Genomic DNA, 26567 nt, shown 5'->3' on the forward strand with positions numbered 1-26567 from the left:
GGATGAGAGACGATAATGTTTTTGTAAAAATACTACGTACTAAAAATAGTTGACAGCAGAGACAACATCATTCCCCAGCATGCCTCGCAGATTATATATTTGTTTTGTGGTGAAACAACCATCTATGAATTATGTTTCACTAGAGGGCGCTTATGAATATATTCCCCGCATAATACAGATATTGATGTGAACATAAGTTGTAAAAGTGAGATATTTCAGGGGTTGTTTTCTGGCTGATGGGAACTGAGTGATCAGTGTTTACCAGTATTGACTATTTTAATACGCATATAGCGTGAGTAGGCGAATTAACCGTCTTTATACCGGGGCGTCTAAAATGGGTCACGCTCGTAATCCCAGACAAATATACATTAAATCTAAATAAACAGTTTTTGTACATTCATACCTTAGCTTTTTCCTGGCATCGACCTGACGTCGTTCTATGAATATGGCTCGTTTCCCGTTAGAGTGTGCAAGTGTTACTTGTCGTGAAGTTCTTTCAATATCGTGGAGATTCAGATCTACCCTAATATTGGTGCTAACACCGCTATTGCTGTCGCCACTGCTAATATACGTGGATGATACGGTAAGTCTGAAGCTACCTTTTATGTTTACAGCAAGAAGTTTATAGTATATTATTACCCTAGGTTGTATTTATGTGTCTACACGTTCTATACATTGATTGTGACAACGGAGATTCTAATTGGGCATGTCCAACCAGTCGTTGTAAGAGCGCATTCACTGCGCGCTATATCAACTGTTCTTTTTGGGAACAATTATATACGTGACGGAGCGGAGAGCGCTTACACATTCATATATTTGCCCGGAATTTCGATATAAATATTTCGTTGTACAATGGTATATAGTATTATTCACCAAATAATTATATTCAACAGATTTGGGGATTTGTATGTGAGAAACAATGTTACATATGAATTGGATGCCATTCAACCATCATTGTTGTCACCCGAAAAGTCAACCACTTGAAATGCATGTAACATAATAATATATGTATACTATACAGCGCTATTACACCAAAATGCAACCACGAGCACTAATTTTAACGTGAATTCCAGTTTGAGAAATATGATCTGACAGTCAGACAACCAGAGCGAACACATTTACTGTCTGTTGACTAATTGTATGTGGTGTATATACTGACAATTTAGAATGCGGAAATTACATTGGGAGAGGTATTTTCAACTCACTGTTTTGTTTGGGTGTAATTTTGGAACATATACAATTGAGAAAACAATGGCTTTAATGTGACGCTTCAGTATTCTGTTATAGGCTGGTCTAGTTCTAAGATGCGTTAAATGTGGCATCCTCCGTCATTGTATCTCATCATCACTGCACCAGTTATATCATGGGGCACTTCACTAGTTCCTTTGACCCTTTGCATGGTCTATTTACTGTGGGCGAATTATTCGTCTATTGTCTGTTTTTGTTCTTGGTTTACAAGGGGTTATTGCCTCTATGGGGATAATTTATTATCACTACAATAACCTTTGCCTATTTTTAGCTGAGCACCGCTTTCAATTTTTCTTCATGACCCAGACCAAGGGCTCCGAGTTATCTGCCTTTACCTTTACTCTGCAACACAATCATACATCGATGCGCTGAAATGACCATGAACAATATTTGCCATCAACTCTTATGCTTATTGTATACAGCTTCTGCACGATTGAAATAAAAACCGACCTAAACATGCTACCTATATAATTTTCAGGCTGCAAAATGTGCTTACGCAATCCTCATAATGGCCGTGTACTGGGTCACTGAAGTTTTACCATTGGCAGTGACTGCTCTCCTACCCATGGTGCTCTTCCCTATATTGGGAGTGGTGGATTCCAAGAGGGTGTGTTCTATCTACCTTAAGGACACCAATATGGTTTGTGTCAGTGGGCTTATCTTGGCCACAGCGGTGGAGAAATGGAACTTACATCGTAGGATAGCGCTGCGAGTGTTGTTGTCCGTCGGATCTAAACCGGAATGGTAAGTACATTATATTTCATAGTCATAGGTTTGTCACTTTATACATTCATGTATAAGATGGTGTTCAAGTTCAATAAATAAACTATAAAGGATTTATTTCGTTGGCGCAAACATTCTTTTGTTCAGCAACATATTAAGGGTGCGTATATATAATTTAACAGCGCATGCGTGACAAGCATGGCGCAGTCGTGTGCACATCATTTCTTGCGATAAAGAAGGCAGCATTTACTGGAACTCATTAAACCGATATTTTATTGTATTAGCATTATTCGTTCAATAGTATTTTCCTCTGCTGTTAGAGACACGAATTTAAATGTTCATATATATATTTTCCTTTTGATTTTGTTTATTATTCCTATACAAAAAAATACACGACTCAAGTAAATAAATAAGTAAATAAATAAACAGTAATTTACAAATAAAAAAGTAAAAACAAATAAATGAAGACAGATTACCTAGTAACTTCAATGATATATAACGTTTGTGAGTTGTAAGATGCAAAAAACAACATTAGGTAAAGTTTCCCCACTTCACCTAAAACAATTCGATAGTGCTATTTTTACTACATATACAATATTCCATTTCTTTTGTTACCATAACTTGTTTTTGACTCCCATGTGCGAAGCACAAAATGGGAGTCTTTGCGGTTAGTGTGTCTGTATGTATATGTGGGTGTGTGTGTGTGTGTATGTGCGTCCGTCTGTTCCACTGATATCTCAAGAACTGTACATCAGTTTTTAATGAAACTTAGTGCATAGATGCTCTGGGCCAATGCGCAGATTTGATTAGGTTTTGGTAAAATCCATGCATATTAATTACCTAATTTGCATGATAATTAGCTGATTTTTAGCTGTTCCATGCCTGTTCCACTGATATCTAAACAACCACTCATTGGATTTTGATGAAACTTGGTACATAGATGCTCTAAACTAATGCTAGGTTTTGATCAGTTTTTGGTAAAATTTACCTAATTACTAATTACCTAATTTGCATAATGATTAGTCAATTTTTGTTTTTTCCACTGATATCTCAAGTACTAATCATCACATTTCAATGAAACTTGGTACATAGATGTCATAGGACACTGCACAGACCTGATTAGTTTTAGGGTAAATAATTGTGCATATTAATTACCTAATCTGCATAATTGATTAATTTTCAGCTTTCACACTGATTTCTCAAGTACTAATCATCACATTTCAATCAAACTGTGTACATGGATGCTGTAGGACAATGTACAAACCTGATTAGTTTGGGGTTAAAATCTGTACATAATAATCACTAATTTGCATAATTAACCACTTTTAAGCTATCACACTGATATCTAAAGTACTAATTATTCCATTTCAATGAAACTTAGTACAAAGATGCTTTAGGACAATGTTCAAACCTGATTAGTTTGGGGTTAAAATCTGTTTATATTAATTCCCTAATTAGCATAATAATTCATATTTTTTTGGGTTCCAATCACATTTCAATAAAACTTGGTACATAGATGGTCTGTTACATTGCGCAGACCTCATTAGTTTTACATTCAAATCTGTGCATATTAATTTTCTGATTTGCATTATTAGTTTTCGGCTTTTCCATCACTATCTCAATCAAGTACAAGTAATTTCGAATTATTTGTAATGTGTCTCCAATACTCTCAGCACATGGGAGTTCTTTCTAAGCTTTCTTTGATTATATATTTATTACACGTGTTGTTATAAACCGTTCTAGGTTGATGTTTGGTTTTATGGTCAGCACTGCTTTTCTTTCGATGTGGATGAGTAATACTGCCACCACCGCCATGATGGTGCCCATAGCACATGCCGTGGTCGTCGAATTACTGGAAAAAAAGCGAGAGGTCGGTGACCGAACTCACTAGGTCTTGTTTTTATGGATTTCACGATTATAGATAAGTTTCGTGTATTCTAATCGCTACGCTACCCTCATTTATTCAGGATTGATATTTGTTATATTACGTGTATCTGCGTATGATCATGTGATTCTAATTCTGACATTTTTCTGGGGTCTGCTAAAAGCAGACACGTTTTTCCACATTTTTCACAATACTAATAATTCTCCCCGACAATACCTTATTTTTTCTAGGTCTCAGACTGATTTAATACTTGTACGTGTATTATACATCACCACATATTTGAATTTGCCTTTAATCGCATCCAAATCACCTCTAGTGGCGGCGGCACCGGGGGCAGAGGGGCGGGCGCCAACCGCGGCCAAAACAAATGTGTGTGTGTGTCCCTAGTGTGGGAGGGGGGCGTCTCAACAATCAAGCTGGAACCCTTTGTGTCAGCAAAATGTGCCGCTCAGAATGCAGAAATTAGCGTTTCAGAGGGTCTAGGTCAAATCTCGCCCCCTCATGCAAATTTTCGTGCCGCCACCTCTGTCCTCACTTACATCATGGGACGTTGTTTTGCCTGGTTCGAGTTTGTACTGATAATTTGGTGGAATGGCGCGTTTGAAATAAGGAAGCGCCTTGCCTGGCTGTTACGACACATTTTGGTTCACCTTCCCATTTACCTGAATGTAACTTGAAGAACATAGCCGTTTTTGGTCACATTTGTAGCTGAATAAAGGGAGTGCAGGAGATGAGTTACTACGAACAAATAAACCTGATCCAGACGATAGCGAGAACAAAAATGGTTTCACAAACCTGGAAGAGATTGAGCTGAAAGACCCCAAGAAACAAGACAGGTGAGTTACTGAAAGTACAATTATGTATTTGTTCTCGCTAATATAATAATCATAATCATTCATTTACGTTGCATTGAAGCGGATGGGTCGTCACCTGCACGCGCGGGAATTGAGTTCCATTCCACGATAACAACGCACGCTAAAAACGCAAATCTCGTGGATAGACGCATGTTTGTAAACAACAACACGCTGTGTCTACCCCCGCTTTAAAAAATATGTGATATATTACAATTAATTTTGTTCTCTAACGCGGCTCAAGTCCAAATTTACTAAAAGCACCGTGACGGTTGGACACGTTATGTACAACGACGCTCAACATTTCTGTGTTTGCTAATACCTTGAGGTTGTTGTCGTCGCTCCGCGCATGTGCGACATTTGTTTTGATAAACATTGATTTCCCCTACAATCCAATACGCTCTTCTAATAGAAATCACAAGTATGTGGTTTGACCTGGGCGTGACTTGCACTATTTACCGCCGGTGACTCCTTCGATACCTCAAAGTCACTTAAAAAATACCTAATCAAAACTTGGTAATGTCTCAGTTTGTACTCGTTGATTCGCGCAACAGCCAAAGTCGCCATTTTTGTTTATATGAGACCCATATATCTCGCGCATGCGTGGCGCGACGACTACCGCCCTTTAATGTCACATGTCGACATCATCATAAAACCACAGTATGACAGGCGATAATACACGTCTGATCTTAGCACAATATGTTTATCGTATTGTTTTGTATTTGTATTGTGTTATAATTGGACTTCATGGCCATTCTAGTAAAGTGTGAGATAATATTAATTCAGCTGTTCAATATTTTCCATAGCTATACGAAACCTTTCCTGAAATAAAACAAATTACATTGAGGTGGAAACGTCGTTCTTAATAACTTGATGAATGTTTTGATTACATGTAGTTACGTGCCATACCGAAACTCTGATTTTGTTGGTCAAATACCTCCGACAACAATTCAATTGTTCAACAAGACGAGTTGCCCCATTGCATTTGTATTCATACATGTTGAACATACATCCTAATATAACCAATGTGAATTTAATACTTTTATCAAAGACCATTGAGAGAAACAGACGAAGAGAAGAAAATTGGTGCATTGGGTATACTTACAGATACGACGTCGGAGAAAGATACGAAATTTGTTAAAGGCATAACTATTTGCATTGCGTATGCCGCTAATATTGGCGGCACAGCTACACTCACTGGTACCGGCTCAAATCTGGTTATCAGCGGACAGATTGACAGGTATGTGTGTCTATCTCACACAAATCGACGTTTTCACAGCGAGGACGTTTGCAGTCTGGCCACAATGCTGAATGCCACGATACCACTGATAATATTACACGTGCGAACACACATTTATGTACGTTAACATAGTGTATCTTTTGTCTTCGATAGAAATTGTCATCTGAATAGTATTGTATGAATCGCGCCCTCTAGTGACGAGGAACCTCTATGACGTAAATGGGTGACACGAATACCATTCGAAGTGTCGATATCGTTTTGATCTGTAGTCGTCCTTCAATGAAGATTATGTTTTTGAGAGATTTTATATATGACTAATGATTGTGCCACCAAACACAGTGGTCGAATTTACGTCACATAAGGCTTCCGTCACTAGAGGGCGCTATTTACAGGAATGTTGTATTTATGGAACTTTCATTAAAAAAACGTCTCTCAGGCGCAGATGTTTTTCTTCCACCGAGTTTAATATTAATGCGTTTATGCTCTCAGACCCCCTAATAGCCGATACTAACCTTTCCGGAGCTACACAAATTCCGCCCACAGTAACGAAGCCAATTGTTTCTGTGTTGTTTATGCACCATTTAGTTTCAACACTTTTGATTACTAATCTGAGATTCGGTTTATCAGAACCGAACAAATCAATACAATATAAGATGAAACACATTAGATATATTTACTAAAATCTGTTCGTACGAATAAGAGTATGCATAAAAGCCAGACGGCCCGGCACCATAATGACGTTGTTCGTTTCATACACAGTATGTATGGCCGTGAAGCCAGCATAGACTTTGGCTCATGGTTTGTCTATGCATTTCCTGGTATGCTGACGTGCCTATTCTTTGCCTGGATATGGTTGCAGTTTGTCTACTTAGATCTAAGGTGAGTCTAGGTGTATGCGTGTCGGCACGTATGCTCATGAGTAATTCACAAAATAATTGAGTTGTCAATCGAGTCTTAAAGCGGAGCGGTCGTCACCTGCGCACGCGCGGGAATCGAGTCCCAAGCGATGATAACAACACACGCTAAAAACGCAAAGGTAGACACTTGTTTGTAAACAATGACACGCTATGGCCATCTGACGCATGGGCAGGTGACGACTCCCCATACATAAGCAAGTGTAGGAAACACTACAGGGGAGAGGCGTGTTGTGAGGGCAAAGCCCGACTTATAACTTTCCGATGTCCCTTTGTGTTAGCTATTTATTCACTGTGTTTGACAACTTTAAAATAGTGCAGTAACGTCGTTATGGACTTTTCTTTGCAGACGGACCATCCGTGGTTGGTTTATCCAGTGTGCCAATGGACATATTCAACGGTGTTGTTCCTGTAAATGCCCGTGTGGAAGCAGAAGACGGGCTGCTCATAAAGCCGAAGACCCGGTCAGTGGAGTGATAAGAAAACAATACAAGCAGTTAGGACCTATGACGTGAGTAAATGTAACTATCTAGTTGACTGACGCAAAAGGTCGGTCTTTGTAACGATACTCATAATTTAAAGTCTGTATCTTTAATCGGATAGCACGTGAACATATGATGTATAATAAACGTCTTTAACAACCTGTTAAGCTGCCGTATTTACTCTGATAGTAGCTCATGTACATGTATAAATTACATAGGTGTCAATTACGGTATTCCTCTCCCATGTTTCAGATGGGCAGAGAAAGCTGTACTAGGCAACTTTGTACTGCTAGTCTTACTTTGGTTGGCACGTGACCCCAAGTTTGCTCCAGGCTGGGTATCGGCTTTTATACCGGGGTAAGTTCTGCAATCTATACGATATAGTGAGCGCCGTGTGTTTAATACTCATCGAAAAAAAACATGCGTACATTTACTTTTTAGTGATTTGATTTGGCCCAATAAGAATGTTGGCCCAATGGAAGTAAGTGTGTTCAAGACAGATATGTAGTACAATATATGCAGTTATAACCTGCAGACTAACTGCTAAACAGTTGTTGAGATTACTGAATAGTGCTTTCTCTCAGGTACGTTTCTGATGCCACGGCAGGTGTGTTCGTCTGTGTTCTATTATTTTGTTTTCCATCTCGCCCTCCAAACTTCGGCTGTCTACGATTTCGTACAGGTGAGCTTTTTAGAAATTGCTATACACGGCGGCAACCACAGTTGGGCTGAATACAACAAACAACGTATCAATTGGCGCGCACGCGCATGAATGCAAGAAACTCACACGCTTAGTTCACGAGTTTCATTACACTAGAATATAACTTCGCAAATGGTAGTTGAATTCAATTAGCCAATCAACGAGCACAGTGCGCAAAGACGTCATTTGAAAATGTCCCAATGTTAATACATCGACCGATATAAACCTTTTGTTTCAGTTTGAATTATAAAATATATGAATATTTATAAACATACTGCAGAGAACAGGTTTCTGGTTCCCTGCAAAATATCATGGGAAAGTTTCTTCCCCACTACCCGGCTGTGAAACAAGTGATAGGATTCTGTTTGTCACGTGCAATTTAAGTCTGCTCCATACCAGGGAGTTAAATTACGAACTATGTACGTCTACATAGAAGTAGTATAATATTAATTCTGTCCATGTTCTTTTTAGATGATTCGGTAGCAGGTCCAAGGCAGGCGTTATTAGACTGGCATACAGTGAATACAAAGTTACCGTGGAATGTTGTGATCCTATTGGGCGGTGGATTCGCACTGGCTGACGCATGTAAGGTAAATACCAGTATAAGTTCTTTGCGAACTGGTAATCGAAATCTATGTTCAAGTTACCACGAATAACAGATGTTATATTATTATTATTCAAAATTGCCCCCAATTATTTGTTTATTCAAAACTACATGAACCACAATCCGAACCAGTGTCCGAAACGTCTAACTATTTTGAATAGCTATTCAGGACAACGATAACTAAATATTGATTTACCTATTTATTATTTTACACTCGTTGGATACGTCGCTTGAAACCAATATCGAACACCGTGAGTGATTGTCGCGTGTGTTACCTACGGGTTCGATACGCGCAGTGGCGCATATTAGCACCGCCGTCCTTTAACCTGTCTGAACGATATCTAATTATTTATTATTGTCTAATCATCTGATTATGTACCATATTTATCTCCGTTTCTAGGTATCTGGTCTGTCTGAATGGCTTGGTACACAGTTGGTCGTTCTAGCAGTTATACCACCGGCCGCCATCGTGTTTATTATAACTGTCATTATCGCCATCTTTACTGAGATTACCAGCAACGTATCAACAGCCTCCATCTTTCTGCCAATCCTTGGCCAGCTTGTAAGTTTCCGTTTCTTATTTACGTCGTATTGTTAATTCCAAACATAAGGAGGTGTGCCATAGTTACTGCTCGTACGATATGAAGTGATGTGTGTAATCTGGTGTTCGTCTTTTGGTGTATAGTATCAGACATTTTGAATAACGAAACTTTACGTTTTACCTCACAGGGAACGACCCTCGGCGTGCATCCGTTTTATTTCATGGTACCAGCCGCTGTGGCGTGTTCATTTGCATTCATGTTGCCCGTAGCAACGCCACCAAACGCAATTGTTTTTGCTTACGGCACTCTATCCATTGCGGATATGGTAAGAACGCCATCACCGAAATGCCAATCTTTGAGAGGGCAATATTGAGTTAAGATATCCTTACTTCATCATAATTAGCTATTATCAATTGTGTATAGCACATTATTGAGCGTGAAAATACTCCCCCCCGTTTGTCGAATCCCACGTGATGTTTAGATTCACGTATAACGCGGGATCTCGCAGTGAACGGAATCTCACGTCACTGACGTTTAATAGTGAACCTACACATGTTTGTCTCGCCCGATCTTTTTCATGTTTTTTAGTAGTTGAGAATAGCAAATATACGTGACTCCCTTGAAAAAGTCAATATTGTTGACAATTCTGAGACCGTCACAATTTTCATGGTTACGTTACATGAATGAAACGGAGTGATACGAGAAGTAACCGAAACGTTTTTTAAAATAAAACTTTTGGCATCATTTATATTAATTCTGAATCTTGTAAATGTACCATGTATAAGGCAGTATGACATGTATATCTACTGTGGATAGTATACCCGTCTTTTTATTAGACCGAATGTGTGCACAAGCCCTATTTTGTGGAAGACCTATTTAAAAAATAGCAATTATAATAACAACGCTTTTGTTTCACTTTCGTAGGCAAGTGCCGGTGCGATGATGAATATCATATGTATATTGGTGGTCAATCTCAGTATCAATACCATAGGCTGGTGGCACTTTGACCTTGGCACGTTCCCGGATTGGGCGTTAGACACGGGTATTCCATCAGCAACTACGGCAGCATCGATAAACTGTACTGAGTACCTGAGAGCGTTCCTGAACAGCACTTCAACAGACATTAATGCCGAGAATATGACGTCACAATACTTTTTAGCCAATCCTGTCAACGCTACGTTGGCATATGATATATTGTCATAGGTATTTTATCATACTAATTATTGGCCGAGGATGAATTTATATTAATATGGTTTTCTAACAACGCAATTCCACGGTCGAGCTATTAAATTTGGTTGATTCAGATGTTGCGGGCCTTATATGGTGTAACTGAATACTTATGCGGCACGGCAAATGTTTGTATCTTCGATTTTTTGTCAGAAACCTGATCCAACTTTGCTCCCGTATTAAGCAATAAGTTCCAGCAGTACTTCTCTGTCACATGTCCTAATTTCGTAGCGGTGAATATATTTTTTGTTATTTGTTAATATGATATTTATATTAAAACATATAGTCTTCTTGTTAAAGAGCGAATATCGTCTTATATATACATATCTGTTGTTTTAGATTTCAGGGGTTGCACACTGAGGATAGAATTGGTATCAAGGCAAACGTAATTGTCTTTATGTCGGTGTTTATGTTGAAAACAACATTTTGCAATGGATGGCATGCTTGTATTTTCAGAATGTTCTATTTAATATCATACCAGGATATGCAGACTTTAGGTTTGTGAATGGAATTTCAGCGAAAAACAACTGTTTTTGTTGTTGTTGTTGTTGTTGTTGAAATAGCGGACTGAGCCAAATTGTGCACACCAGGGTAGTGAATCGGTTTAATAATTGAGACTATCAACGCAGTATTGATGCTGTTTATTATTTGATTTAAAAACTAGACTAAACCGCCCTTTTTAATTTTATGTATAAAATAATCCTACTTTTCAAGTGCTTGCTTTGTCGTCAATGGGGAGTTTAAAGGGCGTATGTAATGTAGTAAGAGACCTATTGTCATTGATAACGTAAACTTATGCAGGATTGTCGCAGTGAAGTGAAGTTGTGCAGAAATCCTAAATATTTATGATATGTATGCGTTATATTCAGGGATGTTGGGGTGGTCGTGAAATGGATACCCACTGACATTTGTCATCAGGGTGAAACTGAGTCGTCTCAGTCACCAATCTGTCATGTTGTTCACATACAGCAGCCCACTTATCCACGATGACAACATGAATACCAGGGGATGAATACGCACATTGTTTTCCGTCGTCTGCACCCCTTTCACTGAATGTACTCGACCACCGAAGGTTCACGCAGTCCCTGTTCAGTTGAACCTCGAGGGCTGCTGTTAACGAAGCCGCACGATGCCTTGCTCGGCCATAGGTTGTTTTCGGGTGTCTTGCGCTGAATTCTTCAAGACATTATGGCGTTTTCGAAAAACGCTTATACTGATACTGACACCGATTGTGTTAGCCGTCATTCCCGTGAAATATCCCACCACGGTAAGTCACATTTCAAACTGTTCTGCTACAACGTCACGTAATGGCTTTCTCTTAGTTAAAATACAGTGCAGTCTATCTTGTTTTGATATTATTATAGCAAACAACAACGTTCCATTGTTGGAGGGGATTCTGTTGTGACGAAACGTTAATATATGTAATGTTTATCTAAGTAAACGCTTCGCTTGGCACTTGGTTTAAGCTATGTGCCTGTTATTATTATTTCCCCGAATTGGTGTTTTTTCGTGGCTAACACAGCGCTTGTATTGCAGACTTCCGAACAGTTGAACCACTGCGTATTTTTTGAAAGAACGTAATTCTCGTGAACTTATTCAGCCAACTCATAATGCTGTTGTCCGCATAAAGACGAACCACTCGCGGTTCAAGGAGACGCACACTTGTTTGCAATTCACTGTGTATAAGGTAGAAAACTGGCGGAAAATAAACATAGAGGCGAGGCCGATGTGACATCCATCATAGGTCTACTTTTGTGAAGTTTGAAAACATTTTTATTTTCAACCTTGAATGAAAACCGATGTTCATATTTATTCCAGATGGTTTTTAAATTTGAAAGATCAGAGGTCAGGTCGAAGTCAGTTTTCCAGTCGTTCACATCTCCACTAAAGTTGACATTTAATCCAATTGTTATGTTGTATACACTTCACTCCTTATAAATAAGAACGACTAAACGTTTAATATACAACGCGCATGCTCTGTCTATATTTTTCATTAATGGCCTCGATCCTAATTTATTATGCGCATATATAATTACAGCCTACTTGTTAGGGAGAGCAGTAATCGGTATGGGACATTTTGCGACCGGAATTTATTTTACTCTTGCCTAGCAAAATTCTGACCGCAAAAACGTTAAAACTCGTATCACTAATAATCGCTTATATAACGTCATCTGTATTTCCCATCAATATCTCCCAGGAAAAGTGCCTACGCCCACAGAAGGCAGTTGGTAAATGCAATAGTACGCATAACTCGTTCACCATATCAATATTAGTTTTAGTTGTGGTGTCAATGGCTCTTGAAAAACTGTAATTCCGATACTTGATATTTTAATGAGGTTGTTGTCATCAAATGTAATTGATTTGGATACTGCGCATGATCAAGAGTGCTTAATCTACAACGTCAACGCCAATCACTGCGGAGTTGTGTGTCACGTGATATATGTGTTCGAATACGTCGTAACTATCGGCGTCGTACTTGTTCGTGGATGGTGGATGGATAAACCCCCAAGAATCAATTTGTGTTTGGGTAAATATGATCCGTTGACGAGACTTAAGTGTTATGATATCATAGCACAACTTATCACGCGCGCTTGAAACCCGCAAAAGACTTCATTCCGTGCATAAATGAAATAAACATGGACAAAATAATTCTATTTTGAAAAAATAAAGTGTTTTAATCGTTTATTCTATAATATTGAAAATAACGTGAAAATAAAATTACTAGTATGAACAAATTATATTGTTTAATTTGATTATTGTGACGTCACGCTACGAAATTGAGAATCAAACTACTTCTTACGTCGTGCTAAAAAATGGAACTATTATTCGTGTTTATGAGTTCACTAGAACACTAAAGTAGTTGTTGTTGAGGTAAAAGTCGCTGAATACATAGCCATTTCCGCTGATAAAATTTCGTCTGAAATGACGGTACTTGCTACCACTTTTCACAGTCATTACATCTTCGTTGCGAAAACATGAGCTACGTTTCCCGTTTTATATCTAGGTAATCCACAATTTATGGTTTTTCTGAAACACCGCCACCTAAATACAAAAATGTAATTATACCAGTCATTTTTATGAATCAACCACCGTTACCGGGCCAGGTGAGTGATCTGATCAAAATGTAACTGGTCTTGGTCGTAAAATAACAAGTCATAAGAAATTACGATCGGCGGTAAAAGTACCCGACTGAGACCCACACACCCAGCTGTTTGCATTCCGCTGACAAACCTATGTTTACATCCGCGACTAAGCTGTTCTCGTTAAAGCGACCTGTGATTACACCAAGCCGTTCATATTACAACCAGTCAGCTATGTTTCACACAGACGTTGTAATATTAGTATGACCTCAAACATATTTTTTTCCACTCAAATTCCTATTCGGGTAACCACGACAACGTTGTATGTATGCCATTTATACATCAACGTATCCTCGACTATATCAGACATGACAGTGTGAGAACTGTAACATTGTCAAGTTCAATAGACACGTTGTATGTGTCAAGATCACGAAGACGTCACCGGTCACTGTTGACAGATATAATCGCACATACATAAAACACGAAGTTTGTTAATTTCTATCATTTTCATTAAATGTTGCAAACATGCAATTAATAGTCTAGTTGTCATTCAAACATAATCGTCAGTTTATCTGTTAATACATAGACCAATGGTTATATGCGGTTGTTGTTTTCAAATTTATAGAAACTTTCATGTTGTCTAATTATACAACAAGGAGAAGAGTAGATCGCCGAAAGTGGATATAAGATAGAATATAGTTATAAATTTTAGTTATAGATATTTAAAGGGTGTAGTAGTTGCACCGCGTCCTGTTCGATATCGAACCCGTACGACATACGCAGCGCGTGTGAGTTACGTAGACCACTTTCCCGGATGTAGCGAGACGTGGGTGCAGAAATAGTCTGCTTTGTCATGACGGGGAATACAAACATGTTTATTTGGTGATATTCGATAGAAAGGAATTTTATTTCCTGACGTCGACTAGTACACCCAGAAATACATATCACGTATGCAAGTTTACTTTGCTCCACAAAACGGTATGCGTGCGCGTGCCCCGAACGCCGTATCTTCAACTTCCGGGAAAGTGGTCTATTGTTTATTTTCTCGAAATTCATACACGCGCTGTGCGGGGCCCAACACTTCTGAATGTGCGAAACACACAGTTATAGTATAAGTTTCTGGTATATGAAAAACATATATGCAAATTTACATCTGCAGTAATCCACAACTACTATAGTCGGGACAATAATATTCAGTCAATGTGGGTGCCATTAACATATCGCTTGCAAAACCTACGCATGCATAGTCTGTACACGTAATGGCTACCACAGACGATCTCAGTCATAGTCACTGTATGCTGTAAAAAACCGTTGTAGACAGGTCGATTTGCGTTCAACAATACGATAAATACTTTCCGTTTTCGTAATTTCGGCTGATTTTGACAAGAAAATTCTGAAATATATAATTCATAACGAAATGTATTGCATATGCACACCAACGATAATTTTCATAATTACCGATTACACAAGAATATTACAGAAAAAAAGATATTGTTTTAATATTCTCTGTATTTTTGAATTTTATTATTGTCTAGAATAGTAACTGAAAAGCTAAATGAATTTCAAACTATCTAGCGTGATCAGCAACTCATGTACGAACAATAACTTTATTAAACACTATTTTACTTGGTGTTTACTGTACTTTTCTTCATAAAAACGAAAGAATTTCAATGTCAAAAACTGGCTAAAAGTGTAGCGTTGTTCTCTGTTCATCGCATTTGAGTAGTTCTCACATGAGATTACTCGGCCAACGCAATAAAGTAACAATTCGTCCCAAATGTAACGATGTCTGATTTGTGACATCCGAGCGTTATATGTGAGACGCTGAATTGTTCGAGTTACGGACATCGAGTTACGAACATTGAGTTACGAAAACATCGAGTTACAAAAATGTCCACGCCCACTTTTGCAAAACCACGCCCAAATTGTAACTCGATGTCAATTAACTATTAACAGAACTTCTAGTTACGGGAAGCATATATTTTTATTTTTGTTAAACGTCCACATTTAGTAACTCTAACTTTAAATAGATGAAATCATTTTCTCAATTTCTGACAACAGTAGATGTGATGCCATACTTTACCCGAAATCCTTTGCTGAAGAATCAAGATGGTGGACTACATAAATTAATGAAAAGTTAAATATCCAGATAATGAAAAATGATATGAAAAAGCTGTAAATTGTATGTTCTTACCTTTGGCGGCTCTTTTATCTGAGAGTATTATGTTGTTAGACTTGACTTTTCCTTTAACCGAATTTCGAGTTACTGGCAACATGATTTTTTTGTTTTGTTTAACGTTTAAATTTAGTAACTAGAATTTTTATTACCAGTTAACCGAACTTCGAATTACGGGGAATATACAACGTTTAACGAAACAGAATTGCTATGTTGTCCGTAACTCGAAGTTCAGTTAATGGAAAAGTTTGAGTTACTGAATGTAGACGTCCAACTAAAAAAATAGGTTGCTTGTAACTCGAAGTTCTGTTAACTGTTAATTGAACATCGAGTCACAATTTGGGGGTGGTTTCGGTTTGACCCGTATCAGCAGTGCTAATAACATAACAGCGAAGACGATGTGTGTCGCCGCAAGGTCGTCATGACTTCCATCTGACCAAATGCCCTCGCGCTTTGTTCCTACCAGTTTAAAAGTTCATTTTTCATACATGTACTGTGGAGCAGAACACCGTCCATTGTGTCGATAGTTCTTATTATAGACTTTTGGCAGACACAGCATACCCATCTTTGTGTCGTGATAAACATACCCAATGTGTGTGTGCATGTAGAGAGATGTGTCGTTCTGGGTCGTATTATGAGGTTATTACGCGGATACTGCAAAGTATGCACGAAGACAGTACGCGGTCACATCGATCTACGCTGCGCGTCGGTCGATACTCCCGCTAGCGCGTACTGTCTTCGTGCATACTTTGCATTATCCTCGTAATAACCTTAATATTATACATCTTTTCCTCCCAGGAATACATCATGGAAATGCCTAAATCAAAAAAGTTTAGAACAAATTTAGCAAACTTCTTCGTGTGTGGGTCAAAACCTGGGGGCAGTCATGTTTTTTTTTATTATTATTAGAGGACGCTTACGCGTTTAATCGTACCATATTGTAATTCGCGTTTCCTATTATGGTAGGATGAAAATACCAAGTGCAATACCGCAAAATTGCGGCACGCTGTAACTTATGGTACTACGGTGACAGATGCATAATAATGGCATTTATTGGGCTTGGGAAAAAAAAAATATTTTCATTCAAAAACATGAACATTTTGTTCGTGGAAGTACTACGGTGACAGATGCATAATAATGGCATTTATTGGGCTTGGGAAAAAAATTTATTTTCATTCAAAAACATGAACGTTTTGTTCGTGGAAGTATAAAAGCCAATATTTGATTTTCAATAAAAAAATTGTCATTTGTTACGTCGTGTTATGAAATGAAATCGTATAGCTGGTAAAAGATGGAGGTTTGTAGCCCATTCAGTAAAGTGGTCAGTAAGTAGATACATTAACACGGTTCTCGGTCATGGGAGAACGATTTTGCTCTGAAAAATGTCATATTTTCTGTGAACGGGGACAGTTTGCAATGGATTCACACAGTGAACGGTAATAAACAGTTTTCTAAGAACGTGAACGAGAGTTTAATGTGTAATGTTTGTCCTGGAAATCTAAAGCCCGGGCCCGCATGCAATTATGTAAACAACTGGTTTCAACCATGTGCACATGGAGTATATTTTTTCATAAAACTGGAGTAGGTAACGTTTGCCTTTCCTATTTATCGATATGATCCTAATACAAGTTTGGTTAAAGTATAACACTAATATGGCTGATGTTATATTTCATTTCAGGAGGCTTACTGTGCCTATGCTATATTAATAATGGCCGTGTACTGGGTGACTGAGGTAATACCATTGGCGGTGACCGCCCTTCTACCCATGGTTCTATTTCCGACACTAGGAGTGATGGACTCCAAGCAAACGTGTTCAAACTACCTGAAGGACACCAACATGTTGTTTGTCAGCGGTCTCATCGTAGCCACAGCTGTAGAGAAATGGAACCTACATCGCAGGATAGCGCTGCGAGTGTTGTTGTTGGTGGGAACAAAACCAGCTTGGTAAGAGCTGCAATGCGGCTTGATGATTTCCTGGACGTGTTCACTCGTCCGGGATCGATGTACTGCATTCTGTGACTTCCGAGACCTACCTGGAATATAATATTATGTTCACAAACGTTATACATTATTATGCGCACTCCATTATTTTAAATTTACCAACATCTATTGTGTGTATTGAGGAAATAACCTCACATATCTCAGTCATGTTCGACGCAATTAATGCACATACAGATATCCACATTTACAGATCGGTTATGTTTATATTCTAGAGTATTTAGCATTATGTTATCGTGTTTATATTATTAAGCTTAACGCTCCACGAGACAAATCGAATAGTTTGAGTATTAGTGTCCACACTGAGTGATTTATCAGGAAATGAACATGTTGCTACATGTACTATGTTATCCTGAAATGAATTTGTTTCGTTTTAGGTTGATGTTTGGATTCATGACAACTACGGCGTTTTTGTCGATGTGGATGAGTAACACGGCCACTGCCGCTATGATGATACCCATAGCACATGCCGTTATCGTTGAACTGATAGAGAAGAAAAGAGAGGTAAACGATGGAATCGTTTTGATACCACACGAGGTCGCACCTTCCAGACTAAAACCGAAGTTGTAATAACACCAAACGTCCTTGATGCCAACATACCTCATTTCTGTCACATTTTCTTGTTTATTTGCACATTTATTCCACTGCTGCGTTCTTATACATAACTGACCCTGACACAACATATACAGTGACGCTATAATGAAAATCGACAATGTGTATATTGCCATGGGAATAACATTATAGCTTCGTCCTGTTTTTTGTTTGTTTTGTTTTCCTGCTAATTCATGTTCGCCACATTTTTGTACCATTTGTTTTCAGTTTGACAAAATATCGAAGATAAAGGCATCGACAGACCGGTTTACAAGAGACGACAAGCCTGAAAACGATGGTCTACAGGAAAAGGAGAAGATAACAACATTCGAAGAAATCGAACTTGAAGAAAGTTTATCCAATGCGTATGATTAATTCTAATTTATTCAAAGCGGGAAGGTCGTCACCTGCGCACACAACACAAGCTAAAAACGCAAAGGCTCGTGGGTAGACGCTTGTTTGTAAACAATGACACGCTTTGGCCATCTGGCGCATGCGCAGGTGACGACTCCACGCTTTAATGTGATCGTTTCACAAATTTAGTTTATAAGATATCCACACTTAGCGCATCGAATAATATTTTTATTTAAATTAATTATCATGTGGTAAAAGCTGTGTGTAAATTTCTAGACAAACTAAACAGGGCGGTGTTGACCAGGCGAATAATATAGAAATTGGAGATTTAAAAGACAATGATGCCATGACTAAAGAAGAGAAGAATTTTGCTAAAGGAATTACTCTGTGCATAGCGTACTCTGCTAACATTGGTGGCACAGGCACTCTGACGGGGACGCCACCTAATTTGGTACTCAGTGGACAACTTGAAAGGTAAGCCGCCGGTTTGTGTATGGTCACCGGTATCGCAGTGGTGGTTGAATCGGATGAATACTCAGTATGTCCCTTTGTATATATTCTACCTGGGAATGATCAACCCCTACCCTGGATGAATCTACCACAACCTCAAAAAAGAGACCAAAATCACTGGACGAGATCCGTCATTTTAGACCATTCATTTACACATCAGTACCGTAACCTGGAGAAGTTGCGGAGGTGTGTCGGCATCGCATCCCCACCCTTTTCCACATATCAAAAATGCGAAAACGGATATCCTTTTGCAATTTTCTGAAAAAAAATGGTTCTTTTTTTGGCACGAGTGATGAACATTCATGAAGGATTTTAACAATTTGGCTTGAACGATTTTTGTTATTGATATTTATAGTTTCAGCATGAATTCTAAATTTGTTTACCACTTTCCCGAAACTTTGGCTCAAAAAAGCGAACCCATCTGACGGTTCATAGGACGTCTCACTGTGACGTAATTTGTCTAATTTTTGACCAGCAAGCATTCGAATGTCTGATAATAAATGTCTCTCGCCGATCTGAACACTAACTCAATTTCTACTGTGACAAAGTTATACATGAGTTGATTTATTAACAGGGACGCATACACATATACTTAAAATAAGAACAGCGAACAATGCCGTTAATTTATCTTGGGGCGCGAACGACTGGTTCTTCCCCCTGTATGCATTGTCCTTCCCAAAGTTCCTTGCGGTTAGATCACGGAAAGTATATATATATTCTCAGCACATGGCCAACAGCCCTAGACCAATCGGAGTCGCAATAAAGTGTGGTTCTATTTCACCATGAATTCACTTAGATCACGGCTGAAAAACGCAAGAAAACACAAGTTTGATTGTTGTCAAAATGTCATCATTTGAATGGCTAATACGAAATTCAATCTTTTTTCGGGCTAATTGGCCAGTGCTTAGTCGGTTTGATGATCTAACCTATACGTAGAACTATGCCTGGGAGATTGCCCTGCATGTTTACATTGAGTTCACAAAACCGCGCGATTCGGGCGATGTGCGCGCGTGTGCAAAACATAAACAGGCGCGATGTCCGAATAGTATCCTATTTACAGCTTTCCAATGGAAGTACTCCACTCTCGGGCATCGGTGCTTCTTGTTTGTATATTACCGAACCTGATTTGCACTGTGATAGCTCAATAAATCGCCATAATGATATTGTGATAGTAGAATTGATGTACATAGTAGTCCTGTCATGTAGTCTCAGACATAGATTATGATTGGATTGTGCGACAAATTGTTCTACTACCGGTAGTATTTCAGTCAGAATAGAATCGGTGATATTCCGAAAAGAAAAGAAATAAATTATTGCCAAACTAAAGGCAAAATGTATTTATTACTTGGAACTGCATGTAGTGGAATACATGTATTGATATGAACGCAAGATATACGATGACGTCATTAGTAAATGTTTACCAATTTCTTGTTATATTTTGTAGTCTTTACGGACCGGAAGCTGTGATTGACTTCGGTTCCTGGTTTATCTACGCATTTCCTGTCATGATAGTATGTCTCCTCATAGCATGGCTCTGGTTGCAGTTTCTGTACTTCGATCTATTGTGAGTTTCCCAGTTTCACCGCATGCTGGCGCTGTTAAGTTAGTGAGCCAGTGTATTTAATATAACATCATGATGAAGTTAGAAAAAAGGGATGTGTTGTAGTGGGTGATTTAGAACTCGCCATTATTTTAATTAAGTCATATACACATCTATAAACAATTGAATCATGCGATATACTGGTACTCGGCTCCTTTTTTAGCGAGCATAAGTATGAGGGCGCTTTTCATAACAGATTGTAACCACATTACTTTTGCATTACTGCAATCACACATTACGTTTCACACCCCATTCCACACGTTATCAACTTTTCTGCATTGATCACAGAGGCACTATTGTAGGCTGGTTCTCGCAGTGCATTCGTGGAAATTGTGGAAAATGCTGCGAAGATTCGTGTTCGTGTTGTTGTAGACGCAAGGGTACTGAGAAGGAACACGACCCTGTCAGTGGCGTGATTCGAAAACAATACAATTGTTTGGGACCTATGACGTAAGTGAAATGCACATCTTAATTGTATATTTAGGGCCATTCATATTTCTGGTGATAACGCTTCTATCATATCTATCAAAAATACACGTAAACCGGGCGTTTACTACCCATGAGCCTTTGCGTTTCTAGCATGTGTCGTTATCGTAGCCTGGGACTCAATTCCGGTCCGCGCGCAGGTGACACCCCTTCTGCTTTAACTCGCGTACCAGTTTACGTCATAACGATGGTATTAATTTAATTTTACTGAATTTACAGATGGGCGGAGAAGGCTGTACTCGGACACTTCACTCTACTAGCCTTACTGTGGTTGGCAAGAGACCCCAAATTCGCACCTGGATGGGTAACCGCGTTCATACCGGGGTAAATACATTCACTTTCAACATTTAGAGTTTCTTTATGAAAGCCAAAATGGATAAAAATAGTAAGTTCCAAAAATTTTGCCAAAGTTTAATACGTTATTTAGTAGTGCAACAATTGTGGTTATCCATTATGAGCCTTCACCTCAGTCCACTTAACGACATATGCTGTAGCATTTTGAATTTTGTTATTACCCGGTACAAATCAAGGTTTTTGGGGAAATAAAATGAAAAAATGCCAAAAATGGTCATTTTTAGAACAATTTTCACAGGAATTCATATAAACACATTTTCTGAAAGGTAGTTCAAGGCACTTGGACTGATTGCCATGTGTTTCCCTTGTCACACAGTTATGTTACAGACTCCACGGCCGGTGTATTCATCGCTGTACTGTTATTCTGTTTCCCCTCACGTCCTCCCAACTTTGGATGTTTGCGTCACAAGAACGGTAAGTTAGAATAATTACTGTGAGCATTAATATATATAATAATACGATATAACATCGTATTAAAAATTGTGTTAGCGTTAAATTGTATAAGCTGTGGGCTTATCGATTCATGCTTATTTATATGCGAGTATGAACAGCTTGGTCATACAAACTTTGGATTTAAAGGACGGTGGTCGGCGCGCCACGTCCCTGTTCGACATGGGATTCATAGCGACGTAAAATACGTTAGAACATGCGCTGCACGACTACCATCGCCTCTTTAATGATGATGTACACGTTTGATCCGGGAAATGATCTCTATCAGATTAGAATCCCAGTTTCTTACTACCGATATTGCATTTTTTTCAGACGATTCGCTGCCAGCTCCAAAGCAGGCGTTATTGGACTGGCATACAGTGAATACAAAGCTACCGTGGGATGTTGTGATTCTACTGGGAGGTGGTTTCGCACTGGCTGATGCTTGCAAGGTGTGAATTATTATAACATTACCTTTAATTTAATTTTAAACTTTAATTTGGAGGAGAGGGTCTTGATATTCAAGTGACTGAGACCCTACAGTCAGTCACCAGGCATCTCATTTGATCAGCACTGTATTCACTCTCTTTGCTACGTGTGTTTGCAGGTATCGGGGCTATCCGTGTGGATCGGTAAACAACTTGTCGTGTTAGCCAATATACCACCTGTTGCCATGGTGTTTGTGATCACCACCCTCATCGCCGCCTTCACCGAAGTCACTAGCAACACGTCTACGGCGTCAATATTCCTGCCGATTCTAGGCGAACTGGTAAGACTCAACCGTTTAGTTAGCATGTCATGTCATTTCAAGTGGCGTAACCAAATCACAAAAGTGTGTGTTTTGTTTTCTCCATTTACAGGGTGTTAGCCTTGGAATCCATCCGTATTATTTCATGATTCCAGCAACTATAGCCTGCTCATATGCATTCATGTTGCCAGTAGCAACCCCACCAAACGCCATAGTATTTGCTTATGGGACCATTACTATAATGGATATGGTGAGTCATGAGTTACATCACACGAGTGAATTCCTTTTTTTAGAACACTGTCGCGCCCTTTAGTGACGACGACTCGCTTTTATGACTTGACTGGACGTAAGTGACGTCGTTCACACCGTAAATACACAACTAACATTTTTATAGATTTGCTGTATGCTAAATGACAATTATCTGAAAAACCAAACAGTTACCAATTTTAACGGCTTTTCTCGCTCCTAAAGACGACTTTCCCGGAAGTCGAAGATACGGCATTTTTGGGTGTAACGTGAACGTGCATGCGTGATATTGGGCTTCTGGGTGCACCAATCGATGTTACAAAAATTCCCTTTATCGATTATCAGCGAACTGACATGTTTGTATTTTCAGCTATGACAAAGCAGGAGTATTTTTGCACCCCAGTCTCGCCTATCTACGTTACTTTACGTCACGTAATTGACACGTCGCTAGAGGGCGTGCCTTATTTCTGATGTCCATTCACTTACTAGTATGTCGGTATATGTGTTTGTCATAATTGATTTAATCGTTGGTACATTGTATTCAAAACCTTGCTGTCTACAAATCGTATGTCATCCTACTGTAGTAATGTTTTGCCATAATGATAATTTTTTACAGGTAACTGCCGGACTACTTATGAATATATTGTGTATTCTGGTCGTCAACCTGAGTATCAATACGAATGGTTATTACCAATTCGACCTCGGCACTTTACCAGACTGGGCCAACAACACCGAGGTGATCACCCCAACGTCTTCACCCGTCAATTGCTCCGTATATTTGGCAGATTATCTTTCCCAGTTGGCTGGTGTGACGACTGAGACTGGTTTCTTCAATACAACCATGTAAACACTTGGACTTGACGCGATAAATATGCTAAAATTTCATTAATGGTGTCGGATTTCTATATGCAGATGATAAGCACAGCTCATTTGTCGAATATAAAATTAATACGCACATATACATTTAACATTAAAAATGAAGTCGAAACAAATAACTTGTAAACGCTGTAAACATACAACTAAAACAGTTCGTGTACCAGGAACTCAAGCTTAAGCCACCGAAAAGAACTTCCAACATTGCTAGAAGAAACCATATTGCCCCATATGTCGAAAAGTTTTTAACTTATATTTTAACGGATGCCCACGAAATGACCAGATCTGCACATCTAATCATGTTCAGCTATCAATTGTGTGAAAATACATAATAGTGATTATCTTCTATGTATACAAAGTTACTAATTTTGTTTGTGTTCATTTGTTTTTACTTTTTTTGTATATTTTTTTAAGAAACTAATCGATGTTCATATACAAATATAATTTACATTGTCTCTCATATCTTCCTGTGACCGACTCAAACTGTTTTAAAACACCCCACATCATGGATGTCACTTAATCACTTAATTTAATAACGGTATTAATTTTGTATTATAGATTTTTTTTAATTTACGCGAATAATAATTCATATATCGTTTTTTAAACATGAAACCAATAGTTATTGTAAAAATTGGGAAACAAGGATTTTTTTGAATTTTATATTAAAAGTGTATCGAATCACACTGAGGATTAATATATTTAGTATGGATCTTGGGAAGAACTTGAAAATGAATGTTGTTGGTATTTTGTGATACCAAGGGCAAACGTATAGGAACGCCGAATACGCGACATACGAGTTACATAAAAATGCATAACAAACATTGTATTAAATGTCTTCAGTGGTTATAACGTATTTTGGAGAATATTCGAAAATGCAATTTGTTAATTCATCAAGACATCAAGATCTTCTCCTCGATGAAAAACCGCCTTGTGTGTACAATATGAGAAGAGATCCAAGTGTCCACGGTGGTTAAACCTGTTCTTAGAATATCTAAAACAATGGATAACCTGGCTAAATCAAAGTTGTATAGAAGGACCAGCATACGTGTAATCAGTACATGTAACAGAGCCTACTAAATGGGTGTCATTTAGTGTAGCAATGAAAACAGAATATATTTAGACCCTAGGAGTCTTATCGGGGCAATTCAGTGACTATATTGACCCATGCACACTGTTGATGAAGTAGCAGCAAATGTCAAATTTATATATCTATACATGTATAATTGTATAAATTCAGCAACTGAGGAATATAAGCGCATAATAGAACCGATATTTTCTAAATATCGATATTATAGTGGCAGGTAACGGCAATGATGACCATAATGATCATTTAAATCAAGCATTGGATAGACCAAGTTTTCTTAAAGCTTAATTATCTCAGCTATGTGGAAAATATCCTCACACATCAAGGCTTGAAACCAATCCCCGAGGTGAGGGTAATCAATGAAATGCCTGTTTTTAGATGGTCTTGCTGCTCTGCATTGCTTCAATGGTATGATACTTTTTTATCAAAGTTCGACAGCCTGTAATTGCAGTATCACTTTATGAGTTGATACATGATGAAACTATGAGTTGGATTGTAATGGATTGGATTGTAGAATGTCTATTACCAACTGAAGCAATCCACTACAATTATTACGATGTTCATTAGCCAGCTATGCTAACACATGTTGCTCCACAATTCTGATTGGGAGCAGCAACCCAATGACCCCACAAGTGTATATTGTAGGTGATTGGTCAGTGATTCTAGTAATGATTGATGGACAGACAAGTTGTCTATGTCTAGGTCTATAAAAATGCCCCTGGTATGGAGTTACACTGTCACTGCCTCCACATTTTATTCAATATTTTGCACTCGAAAATGGTACGCTGCTCTCTCTACTACAAGCCTCATTTTATCTGCCTGTATGCATATTTGAAGGGATGTATTTCATACTTTTTTCGCCACACGTGGTTACTACACTTACACAGTGAGTAAACAGGCGCCCTCTTGCAATGACGACAAATATGTTAACGTTCTGTTAGTTGAGGGCGCATCACAAAACATTTCATTGGTCTGGAGCTCTGAAGTGATATTTAGAGATCGACCATTATTTAGGTGGTCGAATGGTCTACAATTTTACCATGCATCATTTTTACGGTGGCTGTTGTAACATACCTACAAATCGAAAGCGCGTCGCATCGGTTAAATTACTTCCATTTAAATAATTTCCGCGACGCCTGTCGTGAATTGAGAGGGTGGGTGGGTGTATATTGGAGTGAGGGGGAAAAGTGGGACTGTGACTGCGAGTAGCTCAAATAGCAGTCGATAATCGTATCGAACATTAGAAGATGTACATACTTCAAGACATTCCACGTTTTATATTACCTCGGATATTTCGGAACAGTCATTTAGTTATTAATTCGAAAATAGCCGTGGTGCAAAAATCAATTGTGAGATATGATATCCAGTTTGACATGATGATAGCCTGAGTACTTGAGTGAACTATCAATAATTAACTAATTAATTAATACTTCGTTAAATGAAACGAGGAAAAAAATAATAAAACAAACATTCAATACGCACGGGCGCTAATTTTGTTTCGGCAGTCACACTAATAACATTTTTTTCACATTTGTTAAACGAACGAATACTAATAATGTCGAAATATTAATAATGAAATTGAAATTATCACTTTTCTGATCCACGCGACCATTTTCGTTTTC

At 38.4% G+C, this 26567-nt stretch overlaps 2 protein-coding genes across 2 annotated transcripts; both read left to right on the plus strand.

Moving 5' to 3' along the window:
• The first annotated feature begins 445 nt into the window (after positions 1-445).
• Positions 446-10715, plus strand: LOC100376715 (Na(+)/citrate cotransporter-like). The gene is made up of 13 exons (XM_002733258.2): positions 446-583; positions 1727-1992; positions 3715-3841; positions 4565-4692; positions 5759-5947; positions 6707-6826; positions 7211-7372; positions 7596-7700; positions 7928-8025; positions 8515-8633; positions 9048-9209; positions 9377-9514; positions 10114-10715. The coding sequence occupies exons 1-13, from the start codon at positions 446-448 to the stop codon at positions 10390-10392; spliced, it is 2031 nt and encodes a 676-aa protein (XP_002733304.2). The 3' UTR covers positions 10393-10715.
• A 694-nt stretch (positions 10716-11409) lies between these two features.
• Positions 11410-24544, plus strand: LOC100376865 (Na(+)/citrate cotransporter-like). Its single transcript, XM_002733259.4, has 13 exons — positions 11410-11683; positions 17351-17616; positions 18048-18174; positions 18490-18626; positions 18892-19089; positions 20570-20689; positions 21014-21175; positions 21431-21535; positions 21882-21979; positions 22328-22446; positions 22602-22763; positions 22855-22992; positions 23605-24544. Exons 1-13 carry the CDS (start codon positions 11546-11548, stop codon positions 23833-23835), a joined length of 2001 nt encoding a protein of 666 aa, XP_002733305.1. The 5' UTR covers positions 11410-11545; the 3' UTR covers positions 23836-24544.
• The last annotated feature ends 2023 nt before the right edge of the window (positions 24545-26567 follow it).

The sequence above is a fragment of the Saccoglossus kowalevskii genome, chromosome 4 (genome assembly GCF_978046115.1).
Source record: "Saccoglossus kowalevskii chromosome 4, keSacKowa6.1, whole genome shotgun sequence".
In the NCBI taxonomy this organism is placed as follows: Eukaryota; Metazoa; Hemichordata; class Enteropneusta; family Harrimaniidae; genus Saccoglossus; species Saccoglossus kowalevskii.

Coding starts and splice junctions, on each gene's coding strand:
- LOC100376715 (XM_002733258.2), top strand. CDS start 446: ATGGCTCGTTTCCCGTTAGAGTGTGCAAGTGTTACTTGTCGTGAAGTT. Junction 1,993..3,714: donor GTCGGATCTAAACCGGAATG/GTAAGTACATTA, acceptor AAACCGTTCTAG/GTTGATGTTTGGTTTTATGG. Junction 8,026..8,514: donor CTGTCTACGATTTCGTACAG/GTGAGCTTTTTA, acceptor TGTTCTTTTTAG/ATGATTCGGTAGCAGGTCCA.
- LOC100376865 (XM_002733259.4), top strand. CDS start 11,546: ATGCCTTGCTCGGCCATAGGTTGTTTTCGGGTGTCTTGCGCTGAATTC. Junction 17,617..18,047: donor GTGGGAACAAAACCAGCTTG/GTAAGAGCTGCA, acceptor GTTTCGTTTTAG/GTTGATGTTTGGATTCATGA. Junction 18,627..18,891: donor GAAGAAAGTTTATCCAATGC/GTATGATTAATT, acceptor GTAAATTTCTAG/ACAAACTAAACAGGGCGGTG.